Raw genomic sequence first — 24,195 nt, 5'->3', positions numbered from 1 at the left:
TTACCTCTGATGCTGCAAACGCAAAGGAGGCGGCAGTCTTCAAGCGACATCTGTCAAAAAATAGCAAAACTCAGCCATCTTTCACAATGTGTTGCCTACTCAAATTTGGTAAATTCAGCTAAATGCACGGAATTCTTGTACATTACAAACTTGCATTAACATGAGTCAAATGCGCAAGTATATGTAAATTAAGCCCGCTAATGCATATTAGCGTTGTCGTCTGTCAGGGCTATAAGCCGACATAATTATGTTGGCTTGTCATAAGCTATCATAGCTTGTATATTGAACTAGAGACATTGCCAGTTCCTCGCTTTTTTTCATTCACAATAGCAAGGTTTTTCCCAAAAAAAAAGTAGTTGGCAAAGCGAGAAACCTCATTTTGACAGACGAAAATGTAAACAATCCAAAATTACAGATTTTTTGGATAAGTATTGAGTTAAAATTTAGACAAATATGAACACTTGTTTTCAGTTTTTTGTATTAGCCGTGTTTTATTTGACCATCACAAGCTAATAGCTAAATAAAACGCACTTAGCTTATTCCATATATTCGGTAAAAATTAATTGGGTTGGTAATGCGGACAAGAACAATCAATCAGCTGATATACAATTTAGTTTGAAATTGCAAATTTGTAAACGGAATATTAATATACTATAGAAATATATGTATTTATTTTAGTTATTTGATGTCTCAAAACATACTTTTTTAAACTGGCGGACCTGATTCCGCTCAAACTACTCAACCGATTTGCTTAATTTTTTGATTTAAATGTTCACAAAACGCCCGGCTATCGTCCCTACTAGGTTCATATTTTTTTATAATTTATTGACAATGTTATGACAAAATTTATGTAAAGAAACATGGGCAAAAATTATAAAAAAAAAAAAAAATTAAAAATTATATTTTTTCATTATTGTAGTAGGGACGATAACCATTCACGTACTTTTTAAGAATAAATTGGGTTTTTGTGTTCATAATCAAAAATATATAAAGTTTAAATAAAATACATTTTCTAACACTTAAAATCAATTCACACTTATTAGAATATCCATAATTGTGAATGGCATAATGTACAATCTCATTGGCAATACCTAACCGGCGAACTGTCAAAGAAATTATTAACAGCGTCCGATAAAGCACGTATGCTAAATAATTATTAATTCGTGTAAAATTTATTCAAAATTGTAAAAATTTATAATAACCCAGTTAGTGAACTAATCTTATATTAACATATTAAATAAATAAAGTAGTCAGCAATGAATCGCAGACGTCCTCACGATGGCGATGAAGAAGGCTATGGTAAGTTGATATGATTAGCGGCATGCTGTCAGAAATACCTACAGATTTTGTAAGTATAATCATACCTTTAATTTTTAGATCACCGCAATCGCAAGCGTAGACGCGTTTCTGAAAATCAGGAAATTGAAGATAGATTGGAGTCACTCATTTTGCGGGTTGGTGAACGCAGCACATCATCAGTGGAATCGAACTTAGAAGGATTGGTTTCTGTGTTAGAGGCAGATCTGGGTACTTTTCGTTTAAAAATATTGCGAATTCTATCGGATTGTGCAGTTAAAATGCCAGAAAAATGTACTATCTATACGACTTTGGTTGGTTTATTGAATGCGAAAAATTATAAATTCGGTGGAGAATTTGTAGATCATATGGTGAAAACATTCAAAGAAGCCTTGAAAATGTGCTGGTGGGATGCCGCACGTTATTCGTTACGTTTTCTGGCTGATTTAGTGAACTGTCATGTAATATCAGCCACTAGTCTCTTGCAACTTCTGGACACAATGATCGATGTTTCAAACGAGGACACAGTACCACAAGTTCGTCGGGACTGGTTCGTTTTTGCGGTACTTTCCACACTACCATGGGTTGGCCGTGATTTATATGAGAAAAAGGAGTCGTCACTAGAATCTCTGCTGTTACGCATTGAAGTATATTTGAATAAACGTTCTAAGAAGCACCACAACGCTTTACGTGTGTGGTCCGTGGATGCACCACATCCACAGGAAGAATATTTAGATTGTCTATGGGCGCAAATTCGTAAATTACGTCAAGATAATTGGGCTGAAAAACACATTCCACGTCCATATCTAGCCTTTGACTCTATTTTATGTGAAGCACTACAACATAACTTACCCCCTATAGTGCCACCACCACATCATGAGTCATATGAATATCCCATGCCGTGGGTTGTTTATCGCATGTTCGATTACACTGATTGTCCTGATGGCCCCAATTTACCAGGTGCACATTCAATCGAGCGTTTCTTAATTGAAGAACACCTCCACCATATAATTGAGACACATAGATTAGAACGAAAAGATTGTGCAGCGCAACTACTGGCGTTCCCCTATAAGAACAAAATACCTCTAGAATACTGTATTGTTGAGGTTGTATTTGCGGAAATATTCCATATGCCTACACCTCGTTATCTGGAAATTGTTTATGGGTCCATTCTTATTGAGTTGTGCAAATTACAACCAGCAACACTGCCACAAGTGCTAGCACAGGCCACTGAAATTTTGTTCATGCGTATTGATTCAATGAATACATCTTGTTTTGACCGTTTTGTGAATTGGTTTTCGTACCATTTAAGTAACTTCAAATTCACATGGTCTTGGGAGGAGTGGGATAGTTGTTTGTTGTTAGATCCAGAGCATCCACGCCCAAAATTCATACAAGAAGTTTTACATAAATGTTTAAGGTATTGCTTTATTACTTACATTAATTATACTTTTCCATATTATAAATTAAATCTTAATATTGTAGATTATCTTATCATCAACGGATCACGGAGATGATGCCTGAAACATATGCTAAGCTTATACCAGTTCCACCGCAACCCAACTATAAGTATGCTTCCGAAGATGCAGGTGAGTGATGTGCATTTGTTACTACTATTTCCATAAAATTTTACTCATATTGCTCCAATGTCAGCAGATCGGAATCGATCTTCAGTAGTCGAAGTCGATTAAGAATCGATTCTTGACATTCGAAAAATCGATTATTTTACGAGAAAACTCGATTCTCGAGTAGAATCGGAATGACACACCCTAATAATCATATTAGTTGTATGGGGGTAGGGCAAGTTTTCACCCTATTTAATCCAATGTAGTTGCAAGGAAAGGGAATGGGAATATTGACCTTATATGCGGTTTAATGTCAACTGGAACATCGAAAATCTTTATATATATTAGGTATACGGTGGATAAGAGAAGTATTTATTCGATTCAACTCAATTTTGAAAGAGAAAAAACTATTATCAGAAAGAAATTCTCATAGAATTTCAATAATATATCTCTCAAATTAGCCGATTCCTTCGGTAAAAAGTTAGCCATAGTTAGATAAATTGTTTCGCACTTATACTTATTTATTTTAAATAAATATGACAAAAAACATATTTTACAGTTTTATTCTAACTTTTTATGCATGGAAAAATTATAGTGTAAAGTTTTGCAATTTCATTAAAAGACTCAATTTTTGGTATTCAAAGCACACAGCAAAATAAAAATAAAATTAACTTTTTATTCTGTTTTCACCTCATTCTCACCATGATCACTGTCATCAACGATAACTGGTATTTCCTCACCATTGCTACCGACTTTGATGCTCACCGACTTGCTAACTGATTTTTGAGTAAGCACTTCGATTACCTCACTACTTTTTTTTGGGAGCCGGTTGTTATTGGCAGCGTCGGTTGAATTGTTCGCTAATCCAGTGGACAACTGATTTTCATGTCTCTGATTTTGCTCTTTCAACACACGTTTTTTATCTGTTTTAGCTGAGTTTTCCTTCGCGGGATTGATTTCTGAGTTCGGTTTCACGTCATTATTTGGCGAAGACTGTTTCGATGAATGTTTACGTCGAGGTTTCCACTTCAGCACCGGCTGCTCGGTGCTTGTTGTAGAGGGACGCACATGTTTCAGTCGATAGCGGCTGATCGCGCGTAGTGAAGGCGTCTCTGATGTAGAAGTAGAAATAAAGTTTTGTGTGCCTTGCTTGGGCGGAAGCGTGGCATCGTCGATGGATGTCGTGGATGGCATTGCAGTTGTGGATGAAAGCATCGTTTTCGTTGTCTGCAAAGCAATTGTCAGTAAGGAAGGAATCGTTGTTGCAAGCAACTCTTTTGTAGTGGGTGAAAGAGTGGTCGTGTTTGTTGTAGTTGCTGGGGGCGTACTGCTGTCAGCTACTATTAGGCTCGCCGTCGTGCTGCTGGTCATTTGCGTTTCAGTGTTTGAGTTAAGCTGCTTATTTTTGAACGATATTTGCAGGTCTTTTTGGCTTGATTTCTGTTCTAAATCGATTTTTTGCTTATCAACCTCCTGTGATTCATCTTCGTATGGTATGCGCTCATCCTGATCACTATCAGGTGAGGGCAATTGCGTAGCTGTCGAGTAGGGCCTTACTACTTTTCTGCTTTTCACAGGATTTATGTCGATATCTGGATATTCTGTGTATTGATTCAGTTTTGGCGACTCCAATTGAGATGCGCCCAGTTCGTAAGATTGTCCGTCAAGGGGAGGGTTGTGCGCTAGGTTTAGGTAAAGTGGATCAGGTTCAGAATATCGTATGGGATTTTCATCCATCGGTTCGCTTTGTACAAAGGGTTTATTACGTGGTAAAGGTAGTTCATCCTCCACTACAGGTCCTGGATAAATGAGTAGAGGAACTTTTGAGTCAATCGGTATCTGATACATCTGATAAATGTATGGCCTCTTCAATGGCGCTACTGGTGTGACTTGCACTACATGCTCCTTGCGCACCTCTGTATCCGTTTTAGGAAAATTTGTGGGGTTTACTGTCTGGGGACCCTGTTGGAAGCTGTTTTTCAAGCCCGTATTGTAATAGTTATTGAAAGATGTAGGTACCGTGGTTTCGCTTATTATGCTTTTATGTGAGTTAGTTTGCTTATTAAGAGGCTTTTCAGCACTACTGAGCTCATTTTCGGTACTTGTAGTGCTCGTCATATAAAAGTGATGGTGGAAGTGATGCGTGACCACAGGTGTAGATAATTTACCAACGCCATCAGCCAAATTTAACTCGTTAGAATTCGTTGGAAATTTTATGGTTTCATGCTCCAATGTGGGTGGATATAGTTCTGGGCGTGGAAATTTCGTTTGGTAATTGGGTCTATATGTGGTGGGTGCGGGATAATAATTCCGGCTTACCGTACTCAGTAAATTCGGAAATACTTTTATCTTTGGTGCAGTCTTAATTGGGTAATCTTTTATATACTCCCCAATATTTAATTTGTCTGGCGAAGGGAAGTGTGGAGATGGCTGGTAGATGCTTTGCAAAAAAGTCGGTTGGGGCATAGGTGTCGCCGGCCGGTGCTGATTCACGGATCCAAGCATAAAATTTCTACCTGTGACATCGTCAAACCGCCGATCTGGAAATCGTGAGTCATCGTTGTAGAATATTCTCCCAAATGTATGTGGATAGTCATCATCTCGTTGTATATATGTTTGCAACGTACTACTTTTGCTATTGTTGCTGTCAGATTCCGCTTTTCTTTTAACATTACCCACACTTTCGGCACGCAACGGACTCACACTGAATTTCATTTCATAACGAAATTTTCGATTGATATCACGATGTCGTATCTTCTGAACTTGCCACAAAGCCCACACATGATCGCCCTCACAGTCATAACCACATTGTCCTTCCACGAACCGGAAAGAGTCGTTGCCTATTTTCTCAAGATGTCCACTTGCAAGCGTAACAATATCTCCAAACCGTGTGTCAAAAACACCGTGTTGCGGCAGGTAAGGGGAATGCAGAAAGTTGTTGTAGGCGTTTTGCTGACTGGAAAAAAAGTGAAATGGAAAATTTCAAAAATACTTTAAACACAAAATGAATTAAAGTAATACAAATGGCCTCAGTTCGTATGTAACCGAACATTTTATATTTTATGTCATAGATGCTAAGTGTCTATTCTACATAATTCTTAATGTCCGAAATATTTACAAGGTGCGTTCCAAAGTAAACAGGACTTAAAAAAAAAACCTAACAAATTTGTTTTATTCAAAATAGTTTCCTTCTGCTTCGATACAGCTTTTTGCACGGTCCAAAAGCATGTCGAACGAGTGTTTTAGCTCGTTTCCCGTTATGGCCGCCAGTATGCCGGTGCAAGCCTTTTGAATGGCCTCTACGTCTGCATAACGCTTTCTTTTGATGGACTAATACATTTTTCCGAAAAGGTAGAAGTCGTACGGTGCCATATCAGGTGAATACGGGGAGCGGTTAATGGTTAAAATGCGATTTTTGGTAAAAATAATTGGTCACAAGCGTCGATCAGAGTGTTGGATTCTGAGCAATTTTTGGTCGTCAGTTAATTTGTGCGGAACAAACCGTGCACACACCTTTCGTAAGCCCAAATGTTCGGTCAAAATGCCATTCCATTTCCATGAATTTCAATGATAATTTCTGCTGATTTTTGATGAATTCACGCACAGTTTCGATGGAATTTCAAATTCGGATAAAAGTGTTAGCAAGAATACGCGATGTTTGCTTCATAATGGGTTGTCAAAAAAGTCTTACGGTATTTTTATTGAATTTTTTTTTATTGAAATGGAAATGAATTTTTGATGACTCATGCCCAGCTCTTGACCGATGCTACGGCTGCTACTAAGCCGGTCTCTTTCGACCAATTCAGCGATTTTATCGCAATTTTCGACGACAGGCCTTCCACAGCGTGGCGCATCTTCGACCACCTCTACACCAGAACAAAAACGTTGAAACCATCGTTGTGCGGTGGAAATGGAAACTGTATCGGGTCCATAAACTGCACAAATTTTATTGGCGGCTTGAGATGCATTTTTGCCTTTATCGTAGTAGTACTGTAAAATATGCCGTATTTTCTCTTTATTTTGCTCCATGTTTGCGACGCTATAAATCACGAAGAAACGTCAATCAATTAAACACGTGTTAGCGCGTGAAATGAGCCTTTCAAAAAGGTATAGCATGACCCGATGCGACGAATAAAACTAGAACTACGCGCTTTCAGCGCCAACTAGCGAAAATACCGCAAGACTTTTTTGACAACCTATTATTTTACTATTGAATAAGTAGTTGGCAATTATTTATAGTCCCCACTTATTCACAGCGGATAAATGGAGAATCCTACAAATTTTAAAATGCATATTTTTCAGAATCAGCTTTTTGTAAACTATTTCTTAACTTTAAATTTTATCAGGAATTTGAAAGCATGATTTCTCAAACAGCAATATCGCAAAACAGCTCTAGCAAATGAATTTAGCTAATTAATTTCTGCTCATCACCATTTTTTGGCAAAAATAGATAAATGACATTAATACCAATATACCATGTACTTACAATTGATTTAATGTTTCGAAATACTAACATAAAATAATATATTGCATATTGATTGTATAAGTTCAAATTGTTTTTGTTTCATTACCTTTTTGTTTTGGTATATACAGGGTATCTCAAAATTAACGCAATATTTAAATTTCGTTCCATTTATCTAGTAAAGATAATAAATAAAATAAATCGGCATCTGACAGTTTAAACTTATAGCGTTTTCTTTTATCCATGAATATGTTGCCTCATCAATGTTCAATTTTTCAAATGATAAAAGAACAATAAAAAATCCTATTATACATATATACAATATGCTTTGTTTTCGTTGATAATTAGTACATACAATACAATAAACTTTTCAAACTGTAATTTACGGAAATAATGAAAATAACATTTAACACTTTTTTTTTTCCTCTGGGTCTGAGTAAGCGTTCACAACGTATTTTACGAATCCTTTCATCCTGGGTAGGGAATTTCTTTCAACAACTAACGTCCTCATTTTATTCTCTGATGATGATGAGAATGAATCAACCAACTTATTTGCAATTTCCAATAATGATTTTAATAAAATTAACCGACTTATTTTACTTTGTGCAAAAACTTCATTAAATAACTTTGAAACTTTCAGAAAACATAAATAACAAGTAAACAAGCGCTATGTTCGGTGCAACCGAACATCCTATACTCTTGCAACTTGAAATGAAGAGAAATACCTTAAGATGTAAAACGTCAACCAGAGGATCGGTATCTAAGCAATTTTATGTATACATATACTCCATATGCTAAAAAAATGTTCCCTAGATTTAATTTAGGTACCACACATACCATAACCAATCATATGGAGCAAAATAGTTATTTGGACGTTAGGTTAAGTTATCGCCCAATTTTGTATCTATTTTAGGCACAAAGATATACTGTTATGAGTGAAAAATTTTCATTGAGATAACTCAAATATTGCCCGATATATCCCCATTCAACCCATTTTCGATACACAGAAATACTATTGTCAGGAAAGGTTCCTGTCTGAATTTTAATTGTATATCTCACACATTGGCAGATATTTTCGTTCAAAAGTCAACTATAGATAAAGGGGCCACATATTCGGTACTTAGAGGTTTGAACAGTTTTGGTTGCAAAGTTTTAATGTCGCTGCGTATTTTGTAATTTATTTTTCGCAGTTGTAGTAGTTTTTAACAGTACCGTTATACGGGGAGCGAGTGGAGTTATCTTCCGATTTCATTCATTTTAACACTATCGGTAGGAGTTTTTATGGTATCTGCGCTTAGCAAAATTTGGTTGTTGTAGCTTTAGTAGTTTATGAGATATGTACAATAAATTTATTAGAGGGCGGTGCTACGCCCTTTTTTCAAAAATTTTCGATCTCCTGGCCCAAATTACAGTTTTATATCTTAATTTAGTTCTTAGTTATGACACTTTATAAGTTTTCGGTTATTGACGATTTGTGGGCGTGGCAGTGGTCCGATTTCACACATCCACGAACTCGTAACTGTTTTTGTACTAAGGAACCGCGTACTAAGTTTCATCAAGATATCTCACATCACGAACGAACGGAGAAACAAACAGTCACCCGGATTTCAACTTTTCTCGTCATCCTAATCTTTTATACATATATACTTAATCCTATATGTATCTTGCTTAATTTTGATACGTACAGCCGTTAAGTGAATAAAACTATTGTACTCAGCAATAGCAATAGGTTAGAAGAGTATAAAAATTTACGGTGCTACTGTCATTATAACGTTTTGAAATTGTTGCACTTTTGCCTGGTTAGAAGGCAACACTTTGAGAGAATAACAGCTGAACTTGAAAACATGTTGAGAAAAAAACACGCAACTTTGACAGTACGAGCATAACACGATAGAACAACGTGTCTTCATATTGAACAATTTTATCACAGTTTGGTGTGAATTTTGGGTTGGGGCATAAATGGACCATACTTTTTTTAAAATGAAATGATTTAATATCATAATACTATATTTCTTTTTATGGGGTTATTCGAAATCACAGATCTACAACCACGCGTGTTTCAAATTGAATGCAGGAGATTTAAGGATTTCAAGAAGAAAGTCAAAAAGTCATGGGAAATTTCCGCAAACGAGTCTGTATGCGTATGGAAACCCTAACCTATATACTTTATGATGCAATAAAAAAATACAATCAAAAGACTAAGCTATTAATTTAATTCGACTATTTGTTGAATAAGTTGGACATACAAGTATGCACCTACATACCACCACCGAGTAAGCTCGCATCGTTGTTTCAACATTTAGTAGTGCATACTTATGTATGAATCAATGCGTTTTTGCCACGCACCACATGCCAACGCCACGACAGCGTCTAGGTAATTAATACTAATTTAGCAAACGTAACATAACATTCCGACACACTTAGTTTTCACTGACGCAACTCAACCAACACCGCGGACCCCACCAGTGCAATAATAAGCAAGTAACTAAATTCTTGCAACTTGCATGAACCAAAGCCGGGGAAATATCTCCAGGTGCTCGCAAAACCTTATATTAAAAATGTTGCGACGAAATCGTGCATAGATTAAATATGTCATTTTACTAAGTTATATTATAGGTCATACGCTGGCATGATTTTGTTGCTAAACTCAACCGAAGAGGATAAATTTAATAATTGAGTTGTTTTGGAAAACGTCAATCAGTGAAACGAAATTCGTTATATTAGGATATGACATTTAGACCAAAGGTCTAGGCCAACTTCATTCATATTAACTGCTAAACGATTAATATTATTTTGTAATATTCAGAAAACTTGTCCACTTAATTTCATTAAAATGTTACACTTTTTGACCAACCTAAACGTTTCAATGTCAGCTGTAAATCCGGAAATTAGTAAAAATATGGTTTTCTTGTATCCATTGAGTACAGAGCCTGCTATTTGTCTTTGTCTTCTTGCAGTATCCAATCATAGTTACTTTTTCTTAAAGTATTTCAGCTAACTTCCGTACACCCATTTTATAAAGTTTTATCATTTTAACAGTGTTCAGGCTTTCTGTGCAGCTCTTGAAAACACCAAAGCCGTGAGCTAAGACACATCCATAAACTTGCTTCTTTTGGGAGTTTTTAACACTCTTTTGAATAAATGTTTGTTTTTTCTTAGCCAAATACGTCTAAGGGTTTGAACAATACAAAAGTTGATGCTTCTGTAAATATTACACTTCTCCAATCACGGTTGTTGTTTTCCTGCGACCAATGCAATATTTTTTAATGTGTGCAGGGGTTAGATTACGCTATTGATACGATTGATGCCAGATCTCTGAAGTAAATCTCGAATTTTATTTAGATATGTATATATCTAATCCTTTTTTAATTTTTTTTGGCTTCTCTTAGACTGAGCAGTGCTTTCTTCTCAAAAAATGTTAGTTTTGTCGTCGCAATTAGATATCATGTGATTCCTCCCACTTCCCGGCTTGTCATCTACGTTTCCAACTTTTCCATAATGGTCAGACCACCTCTTCATAAAGATATAACTCTTATTTAATTTCTTAGCAGTTTTTTTAATAGCCCATTTGGGACCTGTAGGATGTAATAAGTGCCTACTATAACTTATTTTTCTAAGATCTCGTAGTTCACAAACTGACCGTAAAGTTAGTCAGGTTCTATTAGATATACACTCGTGGCCAAGCAAACCTTACCACTATACTTTTTTAAATTTTTTTCGGACTTTTTCGTTCGTTCGGCATATTTTTCAATTTTGTTCTTTTTTATGTTTTTAGTAGGCATAAGTAAACTAAATTATATTATCTTATTATAATTATAGTTTTTAATTTATTACGTTTAATGTGTAAAACACAAATCAGCTTTTCTGTGCATATACAAAATCGGCCGATTTTATTGTTTTTAAAGTGATACACTTACTAAACTTCGTGTTTCAATTAAAAACAAATAAAATATTAATTCCAAATATAGTGTAAATGAAATGAAATTAAAATTATTATATACATATACACAAGGTCCGTCGCAAAAGAAACAGGACTGTTAAAAAAACAACAAAAAATTAATATTTTTCAAAAGTTATATTTTATTTATTTATTTATTTATTATAATATGACTTGTAAATCAATTTACAAACATACTAGAAAAAAAGGAACTGGCTGCTTAGGCCTTCGTCCCATTTTGTACATATTAATTTACTTATATAAACATTTCAATTTTAAATTAATTTTAATAATATAGCAGGTAGATGTTTTCTTATATTTTCATAGTCCAGTGTGGCTATAGCGGTATGCAAATCAACATTTTGCGATGTGTCATTGTAGCAGTTTATTAGATGTTGCATGGTCAGGGTATCATTGCAGTTCATGCAAAGTGGTGGTGAATCTTTTGAAAGTAAATATCCGTGCGTTAATTTTGTGTGGCCGAGTTTAAGTCTCATCAAAACAAGTTGCTGGTGTTTTGTTTTAAAATTCGATTTACTGCCATGCTGTTGAGATAACTGGTGCATAGTTTTATAATGAGCATTAATTTTGTTTTCATAATTAGAGACACGTTGTTTTTTGATGAAGTTTGCGAGGCACCTTTTAATATCTTTTTCGGTGTAGTTATTTAATAAAAAAGTAGGATGAGAGTGTGCGTCTTTTGCTAATTGATCGGCATTTTCATTACCCGTAGTGTTTACATGCGCTGGCGTATATAAAATTTTTATATTTTTGCCTCGTATGAGAGTCTCCTTAACCCTACGTGTGAGAATATCACTAATATTTGCAGATTTTAAAGCGTTTATAGATGAGAGACTATCGGTATATTATTAGTTTACAGCCTTTAGGTTTTAATTTTGCAGCTTCTTCAATTGCTGTAATTTCCGAGGTGAATATAGCGGTGTAGCTAGGCAAAAGTCCATTTTTGATTAGTTCTTTAGATTCTGTAGTAATAGCAAAAGTGTTTTCAATTTTCTTTGAACCATCACAGTACCAAATTAGCCAGTTCTTTTGCTTCCATTTTTGCACTTCCTCAGCATGTAGTTGCCTTAAAGCAAGTGGGTTCGTGCTATTTTTGGTAAAACCACTGGAGATGAAAAGAGTGCAGTTTCAAGGACTGAAAACAGTTTTTAGCTTCGAAAAATCTATAAGCATCTTCTTTGCCATTTTGAAGATTTCCGAGATTGTAGAATTAATTTTTAAGTATCTTTTCGAGTGAGCTAAAGCCTTAAAGTCTTTGTACAGGATGTTATCCGAGTTTTGTATGCAGTTGTAAATTTTATTCCCAGTTAATTTAAAAATGCAGTATTCAATAGTAGGGAGTTTCAGTTCAAAAAGTATGTTTGCAATTGGAGTTGTTCGAAACGCAAGACTAATTATGCGCGCTGCCATGTGGTAATATTTTTTGATTTTCTGCAGACAGCGTTTGGATGTTTTGCCATATATAATAAGGCCATAGTAGATTTTCCCCAATATCAAAGCTTTCATAATATTTAATAGAGACTTTGTATGTGCACCACTTTTCATGCTGCATATGATTTTGAGTAGATTTATACGTTTTGAGAGGTCTTGACATAAGTCTTCAATTTGGTATTTCCAAGTCAGTTTTTGATCAAAGGTTATTCCAAGGATTTTAAGATAGCGCACATTTTCAATGTTCAATTTTTCAAATGATAAAAGAACAAAAAAAATCCTAATACACAAGGTTTGTCGCAAAAGAAACAGGACTGTTAAAAAAAAAAAACAAAAAATTAATATTTTTCAAAAGTTATATTTTTTTATTCAAAGTAGTTTCCTTGTGCTTCGATACAGCGTTTAGCCTCAATTAGCATTTCAAATGAGTGTTTAAGGTAATTTTTCGGAATGCTCTTGAGAATATCGGTCGTCGCCTTTTGGATAGCTGAAATGTCCTGAAACCAGTGCCCTTTCATGGGCAAATGAAGTTTTCCAAATAGGTAAAAATCACAGGGTGCCAGATCAGGTGAGTAGGGTGAGTGATTAATGGTTAATATGGAGTTTTTTGTCAAAAACTCAGTGACAAGCGTCGACCGATGACACGGCGCATTATTGTGCAACAGGCGCCAGGGCCCTGCCTCACGGTATTGTGGTCGAGCACGACGAATGCGTGACAAAAGACGCTTCATAACACCAAGGTAAAACACAGCATTAATCGTTTGGCCAGGTGGGACGAACTCTCGGTGTACAATACCCTCGGAATCGTAAAAACAAATCAGCATTGTCTTTATTTTTGACTTCTAAAGACGACCGACTTCTGATCGTCACAGAGATCCTCACGACCTTCTTGGAATCGCTTAAACCACTCATGCACATTACTACGGGATAGGCTCTGATCACCATAAACTTTTTTCATCATTTGAAATGTTTCAGTAAACGTTTTCCCAAGTTTAAAACAAAATTTAATATTTGCTCTTTGCATTTTACGACCGATGACCAAAAGCTGCTGTCACTTTTTGATCGATAACATCGATTGTAGTTATCCAATTGTCTTAAAATTTTTACGAAATGTCAACAAGAGATCAAACTTTTTATTTCATATACCCACCAATAGGCGGCGCCACCAGAAACAGTTATATTTAAAAAGTTCTGTTTCTTTTGTGACAGACCTTGTACTTTTATATAATTTTTTCCACGCATGTTTTCGAGCACATTTCGAGCTCATTTTGTAAAGATCACTTTCAATGGTTTTATCTATAGCTGAATGTGTTTTGTTTTTAATTTTTAATATTTTTGATTAATAACAAGTCATTAACTTATTTCTAAATAAAAAATTTCTATATATGCACAATACTTGAAAATTTTCAGTGGTAAGGTTTGCGTGGCCACGAGTGTATGGGGCCTAAGGGAAGTATTGACTGGCTTCAACTCATTTTTAACAAGTCGCAAAAACTTTTAATTACCTGAAATTCCCGGTAGCAGCATCAGCTTTGTCGTTCGCGAAAAGTGTAACGTACGTCACGTGTTTGAGTGTACGTTCCCATGGCCGCAGGAGCGATTGATTTTGCGCTCCACTTCCGTTATCTTCTTCGTCATAAAAAATATTTTTTCCATTCAGCTGTAGACCATATTTAGGGGTGAGCACTACGTCGCGTCCTACAACGACGGCGTTAAACTGAAAATTATAAAAGGGGGACTATAATATTTTTATACACTATAGTTGGAACATGAATTAGAATTATAATGGAAGCATAAATCACCACTTAAGGGGGTATTCTACTCTAGAAGCATGGATTTCAGGTCATTTTTAAAGTGTCGTAAAAAAAGGCAATTCATATTTTCAGTATCCATTTTTTATGGTGTTTTTATTGATGTCTTAAGAATACAGAAAAATAATTTTACAAAAAGATATTAAAAATTAAAATAATTAGAAGGGGGGGAGAGACAGGTGTAAAAAAAATGGCGTATCCTGGTGACATTGATCCTGACTCTCCTGGTGGTCTGAAAAAAAAAATCAAAAGAAATTGTTAATCAGTAAGGATGCTGTTCCTATTTCAGGAACACAAAAAAAAAAAATTTTTGAAAAATCGTGACTGCCTGAAAATAAAAATCATTTTTTACGCTTTTTGTTTGAAATTCCTGATTTTTTTTTTTAAATATTAAAAACAAAAATTTTGACACGATGCTGGTAGGAACGATTAAGGATTATATAAAGAAGCTTCACACAAAATTTCCAGTAAATCGGTTGTAAAGAACTTGAGATAATGCCGGTACCGTGTGGAAAAAAGTAGTTTCGAGAAAAACGCGTTTAAAAAATTCGATACGGCCGAACCGGGCTAGGTACTACGTCACTAAAGTAACTGTAGCTCTTAAAATAATTTTAATTTTTAAAAATCCTTTGGAGGATATGTTCTTAAGGGTCTAAACTTTAAATATATGAAAAAAATCGAATTTTTCAAAATTCTAGAGTAGAATACCCCCTTAAATCAGTTGTGTGCAGAATTTTTAATTTCTAGCAACAATAAAAATATTTATTTTTATTTGATAAATTCCATATTGAAGAGAACTTTTTTTATTTCTAATAACGTAATTACCATACTTTGCCATTTCAACGAAAAAACCTAACAAAATAATATTTGAAAAATTCAATTATCTGAAATGTTTTCTATTTAAGTCGGATTGTATAATTAAGAAGGGAGGTTGGTTTACTGCTTTGGCAAATATGAACATCCATTCATTACACTCCGTATAAGTTCCTGAAACAGTACTTAACGGCAATTTTAATTAATTAAATATTTTCCACCTAAGTTTCTAAAGAATATTTTTAGTTTGTTTTCAAGAACCATATGACTGACTTGAGTATAATGAAAAATAAAATCACTGCATTCGGTTCAGCAAGTCCTTAAATGTGGAATAAACCGCTTCTTCTTTATTGGCGTAGACACCGATTACGCGATTATAGCCGAAATGGAAATCTATTGTATAACCTTATTGGTGTTTATATAAGGAGATCTTTTGACAAGAGGGCAGACTTCCAACATAGAAATAACGAAATAGAAGACGTCTTCTAATTTGAGACTATACTCGGTATAAAACTCAGAGATTTTTTGTAAGAATATCGAATTTCAATATTCGAAAATACACTAATTCACTTTTTACATTATTCCGTAACACAACATTCATTTTATAAGTCCTTTAAACTGATTAACTGCCAACTTGGCAGCATTAATGAAGTTTAATTTTTAACGTCATTTGTATTCTGATAAAACATTATTTCTTTTAAACAGTTTATTGATCGCCTGTGTCACAAATACAAATTTCACTTACTTCCACCACCAACACAACCACGAGAATATGCAACATACAGACAAATTGGCAATGCATGGTCTAATATTGCGCAACAAGTTGCCCAAAAATTGTCTGTTTAGATGCTTAGCTTTTCTTATTTCCGTCCTTGCGGACTGTTATTATGTCACGAACTCAAGCTTTAAAGCAAACCGTCGCTTACTGTTCGAATGATCAAACTAAACTGACCCTCCGCAGCGGCTCGTATTTCATATCATAAAACTTTAATTATTTTCCTTGCCTCTATGGCAAATATAAAAATACATTTGCCAGCCAAAAACTTGGCGTAAGCATCCACTTGAATGGCCTACCACCCGCGCACTAAACGTTGCAACGTGTTGGCTTGATTGCAGTCAAGTGAGACACGAAACTGAATCTGCGAAAACGAAATTGTAAAGAAAATGAAAATAGCTTGTAATATTTGCAAGACTCTGTAAGCGATTTGAGCTGCGTGTGTACCAATACTACTACGAGTACTGTTAATGTGAGTTACGCTGTTTGTTGCAAGTACGCGCTCTAAAAGAAAAATTTATTAACTTTGGCGCTTTGGTGCGTTTGTTCAATGGAAATCACAGATGTTTCCTGCCAAAGTTACATATAAAAATCTCTTCTATTGCATCACTAGGCGTTTGTCCAAAGTAACTAATTGTCGTTTCGTTAGCGCACTTAATGCGGCTGGGAACTAAGTTCACTCAAGTTTACCAATACCGTTCAACTCCTTTGAGGCTTGCTTAAAGCTTAGAGGAAACACAGGGTACTACCAAAAATTACTGTAGGAAGACAAAGCCTTCTATTTTAGAAAAGAGAGAATTAAGTTCCGATGTGTACAGGGTTTGTCCGGAAAGTAATAGGATTGATTTTCTTCCGCCTCGACAGTAGTTCGGAGCGTGCACGCACCGACTGGATTCGGTAGAAGGCGTTCCTAGCTAACGAACGAGCGAACGGTCAGTTGCCTCCGAGCACCTAGAGAGTCAGAACAAACATTTTCACGCGCCGTGTTTCTGTGAGTGGTGCCAGCCGAAAATGCAGCGTTCGATAAAGCAGAGATACGCGATTAAATTATGTGTGAAAAAATTTTAACATGTATAAAAGTGATCCTTAATTTTTGAATAACGTAATCTCATCTTTGTGTATGATCCCGAGACAAAGGGGCAATCTTCCGAGTGGCACACTCGGCATCTCCTCGCCCAAAACAGGGAAGAATGATCAAATCCAAAGTGAAAACGATGCTCATTGTCTTTTTTGTCAAGTTTTCGTGGAAGTCCTCAAGAGACTCAAACGAAGGGTCAATCGGGTCCGACAAGACATCGCATTGCACGACGGCCCACACCGCCTTTCTTGTGAACAGCTACGTAACCAAGGCCGCAGCCGCCCTACCCCTACAGCCCAGATGTGGGACCCCGGACTTTTTTGTTTCCTTGCCTGAAAAAGCCACTGAAAGACAAGGATTTTGAGACGACAGAAGGGATCCAAGCAGCACGCACTTCGGCTCTCAAGGCTATTGCGGAAAATGCCTTCCGTGCCGCCTTCAATGCTTCGAAATCGCGCTGGCAGCGCTGCATCGACGCAGAAGGAGCCTATTTTAAAAGTTTTTAAAGAATTGTAACGATTGGTTCAATAGATTTTTTTAAATCGACTCAGTCCTATTACTTTGCGGACAAACCCTGTAAGAAGGTACGAAACTATCGCAGCTCTCGTTCAGAATCTTGGAATGCAGAGCATGCGCTAGAACATAATCTTTGGAAAAGTGCAGTCAATGTTCCAATTAAAGGAAATTATGATTGGTATGTGATGCTTAGATGACTTAAGTCGTTTGCGATCTTGCGACCTCTCTTTTCAAACAACCAAACGTTGGCCAAGATACATCAAGTAATTTGTATGAGAGTGTTTTAACAAATAGAATTACGTTTTAAAACATAAAGTCAATTGATCGTTTTATTTAAAGACCAACAAAAAAATAATAAAATGAAATAATAAATATTTAAACTAAAAATATACTTTTAAGGCAAATAAGCCTACGAGTATTAGTTAAGATAAATTTTGATATTTTTTAGACTTTAAAATAATCTGCTAGGCCTCTAATAAATTTGGTGGACCAGCTCTTGCAAACTTTACGTTGTATCACGCACACATATTAGCTCCATATTTTGGTAGTTAATCTAACGTTATACGACCCTTGCGATATGAAGAGCGTTGTCTTTTTGATGCAACCATGCACTCTTTTGAATCAAAAAAATGTATACACATTTGTTTCATCGGAAAAATTACTTTTCTTGATTTCTTGCAAATTCAGCTGTGCCGGAAACTATAAATAAAACGCAAAATAGTTAATTATTCATCATTATTTTGTCACATACAAAGTAATTATCACCAGATGTAATACACTTATGCCAACGATTTTTCATTTCGCGAAACACTTTTTATAAGCACCTTTTGAGATGGCCTTCAGTCCCTTCAGCGAGTTTTGCTTAATCTCTTCGATCAACTGAAAACGGTTTCCACGGAGCAGCAATTTTAGAACAAGCAAAAATCACACGGAGCCAACTTTGCTGAATACGATCGATGATATTCATTGCATTATTGGAACAGATGGTATGGTGCTCCACTAAAATCATTCGAACCGAATCGCGAGAGATATCGAAATCTCTTGCCATCTCCATACACATGTTGACGATTTTCAAGCACTCTATCCTGTAGTTTTTTAATATTTTCATCAGTTGAAGAGGTCGAAGATCGTCCAGAACAAGACATGTCTTCAACGACCTCTCGACCGTTTTTGAAGGTTTTGTACCACTTGTAGGCTTGTGTTTTTGATAAAACTGAATCACCGTAAGACTTTTGCAACATTCGCAATGATTCCGCACACGAAATTTGGTTTTACTTACTTTACTTAATAACTAAACCGCTTTACTGTTCAATAAAATGATTTTTTTCTGACTACAGTGTCAACACATATATGTAGGTACTCTTAGCATTCCAATCGTAGAGACATTTTAGCTATTTATTCTATTGCCGAAAAGTTGTAATCATAATTGGCTTGGTTGAAACGCTAATTGTCATTGCATGATGCGTGGAGGTGCTTGTTACTCGTTTCATTTTTCTCTCCATTTAAGGGGGTATTCTACTCTAGAAGCATGAATTTCAGGTAATTTTTAAAGTGTCGTAAAAAAAGGCAATTAATATTTTTACCATCCATTTTTTTATGGTGTTTTTATTGATATCTTAAGAATACAGAAAAAAAATTTTACAAAAAAATATTAAAAATTAAAATAATTAGAGGGAGGGGGAGACAGGTGTAAAAAAATGGCGCATCCTGGTGACATTGATCCTGACTCTCCTGGTGGTCTGAAAAAAAAAATCAAAAGAAATTCTTAATCAGTAAGAATGCTGTTATAGTCCCTATTTCAGAGAACACGAAAAAAATTTTTTTTTTTGAAAAATGGCGACTGCCTGAAAATAAAAATCATTTTTTACGCTTTTTTTGAAATTCCTGAATTTTTTTTTAAATATTAAAAACAAAAATTTTGACACGATGCTGGTAGGAACGATAAAGGATTATATAAAGAAGCTTCACATAAAATTTCAAGTAAATCGGTTGTATAGAACTTGAGATAATGCCGGTACCGTGTGGAAAAAAGTAGTTTCGAGAAAAACGCGTTTAAAAAATTCGATACGGCTGAACCGGGCTAGGTACTACGTCACTAAAGTAACTGTAGCTCTTAAAATAATTTTAATTTTTAAAAATCCTTTGGAGGATATGTTCTTAAGGGTCTAAACTTTAAATATATGTATGTCGAATCGAATTTTTCAAAATTCTAGAGTAGAATACCCCCTTAATATTAGTGATTCGTAGAGCCTGTGAAATTTTCACAAAAACCAATGTTTGCCGAATTTAACAATCATTCTTCATCTGTTCACTCCACTTCTTCGATGATCAAACTAATATGCCTACAAATTCATATGGCACAAATGTGCCTTGTTATTAAGGAGGCAAATTGATTTTTTCTATTTTTTTTCATTTTCATATAATTTTTCTCCGAATTGTCAGCCACAACTCTTCTTTAAAATTAAAAGACAGTGGCGCTATTTAAGTTAATGAGTCCTTTACTTTCGGCTTTTTATTATTTATTTATGTTAATTTGCTTGTAAGTACTTTTGTAATGTTATTGCCCATTTGTTTAAGTGTATTATTACCATTCCCAAAAATGACGGTGAGTGGCATGGCGCTGACCTTGTATTTATATTTATGCTTTAAAAGTATGTAAATTTCATTAAACTCCCTCTTTCAAGATACATGCAGATATTTACAGACAAATCTGTACGTTCGTAAACAAACCGTTGTATACAATTATGTTCTTTTTGGTAATTTATTTAAATTTCGTACATAACAGATCTTAGTTCCCACACTTTGCAATATAGAAAAAAAACGTATGTACAATTAAACAATTTGCGTGTCTTGTATTTAGCCACGTTATTTTATTCAAATTTAATGCTCTTAAACAACAAATTTTAATAATACAAAAAAGTAAAATTTGGAGTTCTAGGTCTAGTTCTTGTTGTGTTTTTCGTAGAATTTATCTGAAAGCGTCTCTATACTCAGTTCTTTGGCAAGTGAGTGAGTTATTCTCACAATCTGTCTCGGTCTGAAGCTTACCGGAAAAATGCTTTTCAATAAACTCGGGTAAAATGGTCAAGACATCAGCCTTTGTTAACAAGAATTTTTTTTCAATATTTCATTATTTATTGGATCTGCTTGGTAAAGCATTACAATAAGTATTCAAAACTTAAATCTATTTAAAGCTAAAGAACCTCACGAAAGTGGTTGAGCTTTTTTGGTAGAACGTTGCTCTGTAGTAGGCTGGTAAATAACTTCTTTTTAAACGCGTTTGATTGCAGAAATTTGCCAAGCCGTTAGCTAATGGGTTTGGATGTTCGCGAAGTTTAGAAATATATCTCATTCTGCTGTCCTCTATCTCCTTCTTTACCATAGGAATATAAAGATTTTTATTAATGTTTTCATTACGCACGTACCATGGTGAACTCGCGATTGTTCTAAGCGTTTTAGATTGGAACCTTTGTATTAAATCAATGTTGGTTGCACAGGTCGTAACCCACAGTTGAATGCCATACATCCAAATCGGTTTCTTGATTGCATTGCATAACAGAACTTTGTTGTCTAGGCTGAGTTTAGAATTTTTGTTTGAAAGCCAATTTCAATTTGCTGCTCTTAACTTCATGCAAGTTATTTTCTCGCCACGTGAGCCGAACCAGCTCAATCCCAAGATAAGTTACTTCATTCGCTTGAGGTACTAGGACATTGTTTATTTTAACTGTCCGACACGTTTCTGGTCTTAGTGAGAATGTAACATGCTTGCATTTTTGCTCATTAATATTTATATGCCAGTTGGCTAACCATTCTTCGGCAAAAGGTAAGTGCTGCTCTAATACTCTTGAAGCTCTGATGGGGCATTTGTTACGGCTTACTAGAGCTGTGTCATCCGCGAAAGTGGGTATCAATACGTTAATAGCTAATGGAATGTCTGTATATATTATGTACAGAGTTGGGCCCAGCACGCTACCTGATGTACACCAGCCCTTATTGCTTGTTCTTCTGATATGAAGTCTGCTATTTTAACTGTAAATTTCCTGTTTCTTGACTCAAAATTTATATGCATTTCATAAGGTAAAACGTTTTCGATTTTCCATAAAGGGCTTTCATGCCAGACCTTATCGAACGCCTGAGCTCCATCTAAAATAGCTGAACAGTACTCTCTGTGCTCCAATGCTTTCCTGATTTCTTTGATAATTCTACAAGGTGTTTTCCAAAGTAATCATGACTTAAAAAAAAACAGAATAAATGGTTTTTTCGGCAAAATCAATTTATTTTATTCAAAATAGTCTTCTTCTGCTTCAATAGTACAGTTTTTAGCTGGTTGGCCGGTATGGCCACCAGTATGCCAGTGCAAGCCTTTTGAATGGCCTCTACGTCTGCATAACGCTTTCCCTTCATGGGCAAATGCATTTTTCCGAAAAGGAAGAACTCTCTGTGCTCCAATGCTTTCGATGAGAGATTTCTTCGATAATTCTACAAGGTGTTTAACAAAGTAATCACACACTTAAAACAGAATAAATGGTTTTTTCGGCAAAATCAATTTATTTTATTCAAAATAGTCTTCTTCTGCTTCCACTCCACGGTCCGAAAGCATGTCGAACGAGTGTTTTAGCTCGTTGGCCGGTATGGCCGCCAGTATGCCAGTGCAAGCCTTTTGAACGGCCTCTACGTCTGCATAACGCTTTCCTTTCATGGGCAAATGCATTTTTCCGAAAAGGAAGAAGTCGCACGGTGCCTTATCAGGTGAATACGGGGAGTGGTTAATGGTTAAAATGTGATTTTTGGTCAAATAATCGGTCACAAGCGTCGATCGATGAGAGCAATTTTTGGTCGTCAGTTAATTTGTGCGGAACAAACCGTGCACACACCTTTCGTAAGCCCAAATATTCGGTCAAAATGCGATAATTCGATGTTTTGGAGATGTTCACTTCCATTTCCATGAATTTCAATTATGATTTCGGCTGAATTTCCGGTGATCACGAATTTTGATTGGCCCACATGTTTATCGTCATTTATGTCCTCACGACCACTTTGAAAACGTTGAAACCACTCGTGCACTCTGCTACGGGATAGGCAATCATCGCCATAAACTTGTTTCATCAATTGAAACGTTTCGGTAAAAGTTTTACCAATTTTAAAACAAAATTTAATATTGGATCTTTGTTCGAAGCTCATTACCGCCCCGATAACACAAACATACTGACACTGAAAACGCAATAATTCACTTCCAATCTATGAAATGTCATGAAACTCTCAGTGGAGAATCGATAAAGATAGCAGATTCTAACGCACCAGTCGACATATAGATGGCGCCACCAGGGGGCGCTAGATTCAAAAAGTCCTGTTTACTTTGGAACGCACATTGTATTTACGTGCTATACAGTGCCATGCTTAGCACGAAAACCGAATTGGTGCGTTGGTTTTATATTATTTTCGTGGAGGAAAGAAGTCATCTTTAACGGTAACACTTTTTCAAATATTTTAGAAATACAGGATGAGTTTTGGTCTGTAGGAAGACGGCTGTGTTAGGTCTTTCCCAGGTTTATCTATCATGATGATCTGCGACTTTTTCCACGAAATTGGATAGTATCCGAAACCAAGAATTGCATTAAAGAGCAAGAAGCGCACTGTTATAGCAATATTTGGTAATTTAATTATCATTTTTGGAGTAATATTATCATGTCCTGATGCCTTTTTCGTATTTAGCTCTTTTATGATTCTACACTTAAAGTTGTTCTTTGGGCAATTAGGTTGGAATACCCTTTCTAGGTGATTTGCGAAGCAATTTGTCTTTTCCACATCACTATGTGCTCAATTACCATTCAAATGTCTTAGAGGTATGTAGGAGTCTACTGGTGGCTTAAAAGACTTTTGGGCTTTCCAAAGGGAGTTTTGCTTGCTACAATTTGGACACAGTTTCTTTATATAATTTTCAGCGTTGTGTTCATCCTCGCGTTTTAGCGCTTTTTTAATTTACGTACAGCACTTTTCAGTTGAAGCAGTGTTGAAGGGGAGCTTAACTGCCATTCACGTCAAGCTCGCCTTTTTTCATTTACAAGTTTTTCTATGTCATTATTAGTAATCTTTTTTAAATCAACTGGTTTATTGTTTCTTTTTGGTGTTGCCAATACAGCTGCATTAGTTATTACATTATTAAATTCTCTTATACTTTCATCTATCTGATATATCTTCTATACTTTAACCAGTTAGTTAGAGAAATGCCCCTAATGAAAACAAAACAACAGCCTCGGAAGAGAAACCCCCCTTTTAATGACGACGACCATGGCAAACGCATTAAGGATAACGATTTAAAGGCATGCACCTGAAATGCCCGGTCCCTTAATTGGGAAGATGCCAACCAAGAAATACGATGTACGGGACAGGGACTGATGCGAGTAGGTATTTGTGGTATTTACTACAGTGGCATATAAAGGAACGCAAATTCACTCCGTTGAATGAACGTCTAGCCTCAATCCGCATAAAA

General features: G+C 35.6%; 2 protein-coding genes across 2 annotated transcripts in view; one reads left to right on the top strand and one right to left on the bottom strand.

Annotated features, from left to right (window-relative positions):
- Positions 1-1,096: 1,096 nt before the first annotated feature.
- The window catches only part of LOC126759400 (nuclear cap-binding protein subunit 1), a 35,984-nt gene continuing 12,885 nt past the window's right edge, over positions 1,097-24,195 (top strand). The window contains exons 1-3 of the mRNA XM_050474175.1: positions 1,097-1,299; positions 1,378-2,716; positions 2,782-2,885. Of these exons, the coding sequence (XP_050330132.1) occupies positions 1,257-1,299; positions 1,378-2,716; positions 2,782-2,885 (1,486 nt within the window). The 5' untranslated portion in view covers positions 1,097-1,256. The remainder of the gene's footprint in view (positions 1,300-1,377; positions 2,717-2,781; positions 2,886-24,195) is intronic.
- LOC126759399 (myb-like protein U) lies at positions 3,374-16,418 on the bottom strand. The gene is made up of 3 exons (XM_050474174.1): positions 16,082-16,418; positions 14,218-14,429; positions 3,374-5,817 (listed from the first exon to the last, which is right to left on the bottom strand). Exons 1-3 carry the CDS (start codon positions 16,136-16,138, stop codon positions 3,537-3,539), a joined length of 2,550 nt encoding a protein of 849 aa, XP_050330131.1. The 5' UTR covers positions 16,139-16,418; the 3' UTR covers positions 3,374-3,536.

Source organism: Bactrocera neohumeralis, chromosome 5 (assembly GCF_024586455.1).
Source record: "Bactrocera neohumeralis isolate Rockhampton chromosome 5, APGP_CSIRO_Bneo_wtdbg2-racon-allhic-juicebox.fasta_v2, whole genome shotgun sequence".
NCBI classification, from domain to species: domain Eukaryota; kingdom Metazoa; phylum Arthropoda; class Insecta; order Diptera; family Tephritidae; genus Bactrocera; species Bactrocera neohumeralis.
This window is presented reverse-complemented; position numbering and strand designations above follow the sequence as displayed.

Bases quoted from the DNA above. Each gene is read 5' to 3' on its own strand.
- LOC126759399 (XM_050474174.1), bottom strand. From the start codon at position 16,138: ATGCATTGCCAATTTGTCTGTATGTTGCATATTCTCGTGGTTGTGTTG. The intron at 14,430-16,081 runs GTAAGTGAAATT...TATAATTTTCAG, and splicing joins TGGTTGTGTTGGTGGTGGAA to TTTAACGCCGTCGTTGTAGG. The intron at 5,818-14,217 runs GTAATTAAAAGT...CTTTTTTTCCAG, and splicing joins GCTGCTACCGGGAATTTCAG to TCAGCAAAACGCCTACAACA.